This window comes from Drosophila willistoni, unplaced genomic scaffold, assembly GCF_018902025.1.
Source record: "Drosophila willistoni isolate 14030-0811.24 unplaced genomic scaffold, UCI_dwil_1.1 Seg261, whole genome shotgun sequence".
NCBI classification, from domain to species: Eukaryota; Metazoa; Arthropoda; class Insecta; order Diptera; family Drosophilidae; genus Drosophila; species Drosophila willistoni.
Genome location: NW_025814219.1, coordinates 117,994 through 121,160, shown reverse-complemented (window position 1 = coordinate 121,160; position 3,167 = coordinate 117,994). Strand labels below are relative to the sequence as shown.

At 45.4% G+C, this 3,167-nt stretch overlaps 1 protein-coding gene across 1 annotated transcript; it reads right to left on the bottom strand.

Moving 5' to 3' along the window:
* Positions 1–234: 234 nt before the first annotated feature.
* Positions 235–2,175, bottom strand: LOC124461200. The gene is made up of 4 exons (XM_047012753.1): positions 2,167–2,175; positions 1,387–1,618; positions 890–1,173; positions 235–321 (listed from the first exon to the last, which is right to left on the bottom strand). Exons 1-4 carry the CDS (start codon positions 2,173–2,175, stop codon positions 235–237), a joined length of 612 nt encoding a protein of 203 aa, XP_046868709.1.
* Positions 2,176–3,167: the final 992 nt, after the last annotated feature.

Genomic DNA, 3,167 nt, shown 5'->3' with positions numbered 1-3,167 from the left:
TTATTCCCGCCTTGACGTCTGAGATGCCCGATGTGGCAACTCGAAATGGCGAACGTGCAAGCCCCAACGTCTGTACGCACCGTTCCGAAATGAATGACAAGTCTGAGGCGCTATCCAATAAAATACGGCACGTCAGCAAGGCTCCTTGAGCATTTCGGACGTGTACCAATGCAGTAGGTAGAGTGCTTCTTCGTTGGCCATTTGGCTTACTGGGTCTGGTAACATTCATCATTGCTATCGCTGATGCCGCTGGGGACTCCTCAGAAGCCTGGCCTGAGTTGCCTTGGTGCTGCTCTGAGCTATTTTGCTGTGTAGAATGGCCTTCAGAATGCAGCATAGAATGATGGCGACGCTTGCAATACTTGCAAGAAGACTTCGAGCCACAAGCGCTTACTCCATGTCCAGTTCTCAAACAATTAAAACACATATGTTTCTCCTTCGCAAAGGTGTAACGTTGCTTGACAGTCAAGCTCTGGAATTGAGGACAAGCCGACAGTATGTGCTCAGTACTATGACATTTCATACAATTACCTGTAATGGCAAGCATGGTGCGTGCTTGCCTTTTTCCTTTTTCATCCCTCGGTTTGCTCGCTGCATGATCGACCACTTGACTGAGCTCAAGGCGATCGCATCGTGAGTCCAAAAACTTGAGCAACTCTTCAATGGTAGGATTTTCGATATCTTGGCTTTTGTCGATCCATTCACGTCGGGTAGCCTCATCAACCTTGTTGATGAGCAAGTATATGAGCCAACAGTCACGGCCCGTTTGTCCAGAAGCGTCTAAAGCCCGAATAACATCACTGGCTCCGCAAGTCAGAGCGCGTAGCGATGATGAGTTTTGCCCAACAGCTTTTGGCAATGCGGTGAATGTGTCCATCAGTAAATTTACCAAGTAACGGGGCTTTTCATATCGATCACTCAATGATTTCCATGCAACGTCGTAATTTGATGCCACCACGGGCAAATGTTGGATGAGTATCGCTGCTTCTCCTATGACGCATGACTTCAGGTGATGAAACTTTTGGATATTCGTCAAAGTTGTCTTTCCGTGAATGGTACTCTCAAACAGGTCTTTAAAGGCATGCCATTCCTTGTAATCTCCACCGAAGGGCTTGATGTTGATTTTCGGTGACTCACAATCTCTTGGTGCCGCTGTTGCAACCGACTGTGAGCCTGACGAAGACGAAGATTGCTGTGGCGAGAGCAATCTCTCAACCAATAGTTGCTGCTGCTCCATTTGCCGTTGCTGGTGTTCCATTTGACTCTGCATCTGGAGTTCCATTTGACGCTGCTGGTGTTCCATTTGACCCTGCATCTGGAGTTGTAGTTGTTGCTGTTGATTCTGCATTTGTTGCAGAATTCCTTGGAAGAGCGAACCATCGTTACCAGCCGCGCCGATTTCTTCCAACTTGCCAGACGGAGCCAAGGCAGCTCGTAAAGCCTTAAGGTGGGCATTTGCTATTTCATATTTCTCCTCGTATATCCCGAAGTCTTCGGTAGGGTCCACATAACCCTCTAGTTTGTCGTATTTGGCCAATTCGTCGCCAGACTTCACGAACTCGTTCCACGCATTGGACAAAGTTTCCAATTTGGTGTCAATTGCGAAGACGTCGGCATCCTGTGCAGGATTCTCTGCATATCCATATATGCGGGTAATGGTTGTCTTCAATCTTCCTCTGGCCTTTATGAATGTTTTCATTTCCTCCATGATGAAATGTCAAGGAATTTGCACTGCTTGTGTGGAGCAAAAATTTGAAGACGCGTGTTTTTCCCAGAGATGTGTTCCCTCACGATCTCGTCGATTATATCGATAACAGATACCGATAGGCGAGTGGCGCCACCGTTTGTCCGCGCTTTTTCCAATAAGCACGCGATTGTCTATTCGATAGTAGGCCAGAACTATCGACTACTAACTTTGAGGTTAACAATTAATTGCAACCACGTTGCAACAAATTATTAAGCAATGAGTAACAAACAAACAATGCCCAACGATCCGGCTCGAAGGACCAAATTATGATGAACAATAAACCACTGTGTTTAATATCTCATAAGAACTTGACTTTATTTTTACTCCAATTTTGTTGAACTGTGTCTGCCACTGCTAGAACACGTCTTGATCGTTCGTTTGCTTGCTTATTACTAAATTTTCAATTCTTACGCAACTACGTAGGACATATAGGTTTATAAAGAGTGACAGAGACAGAGCATACCAGACTGGCGCCAGTATATTCTAGAAAACTTAAGAGAAAATACAAAAAACAAAAGCATTGTGAGATGTGCAAGATCATTCATGAGTCTCTGCCTTGCTGCGTATAGCAATGTAAGTTAAATGACAATTGGTTCCTCAACAGTTATCAAATTTCAATTTACGCCTGCGTAATTGTTAAAACCATTAAGTGGCGGCAAATAAATAAATGACACATACTTGTCTGTGGCTCCGGCCGCAGCAGGCACAAATATGATCTAGCCAAGGGAGCTCAAGCGCAAAGTCCCACAAAGTAATTCTAAACAGTACTCAACTTTCACTGGTATTAACAGCAACGTCAACAATGCGAACAGGTTTGCCATGCTATCAGATGAAAGCGACAACGACGAAGAAGATGCTCCAATGACGGCTCAACAGGAGCCACCCACGGCTGAGGTGGGCAAGGTCAAGCCGCCTCCTATTTTTCTACCTGAGGTTCACGATATTAAGGACTTAATAAGAGACGTTACATCCGTAATCGGCGGCAACAATTTCGACTACAAAGCGGGTAGGGATAGACAAGTCAGACCTACAAGATAAGGAGAGTTTTTCAACTCTGAAAAACTACCTTAGTAAACACATCCCATACCAGACTTTCCAGCCTAAAGACGAGCGAGCTTATAGAATTGTTGTCAAAGGTCTTCATCACACCACCAATCCCATGGACATTAAGGAAGCACTGGCTGCCAACGGGCACATTGTTAGAGGCCTGGACATCAAAAATGCAATCAGCCGCAGTACAAAGAAACCTCTGGCTATGTTCTTTGTGAACTTGGAACCGGCAAGCAATAACAAGGATGTGTTTGCTACTAAACGCCTTTGCAGCTGCGTGGTCACAATCGAGCCACCCCGTAAGACGACTGACGTACTCCAGTGCTACAGATGCCAAGGATTTGGACACACTCAGAAGAACTGCAACCTG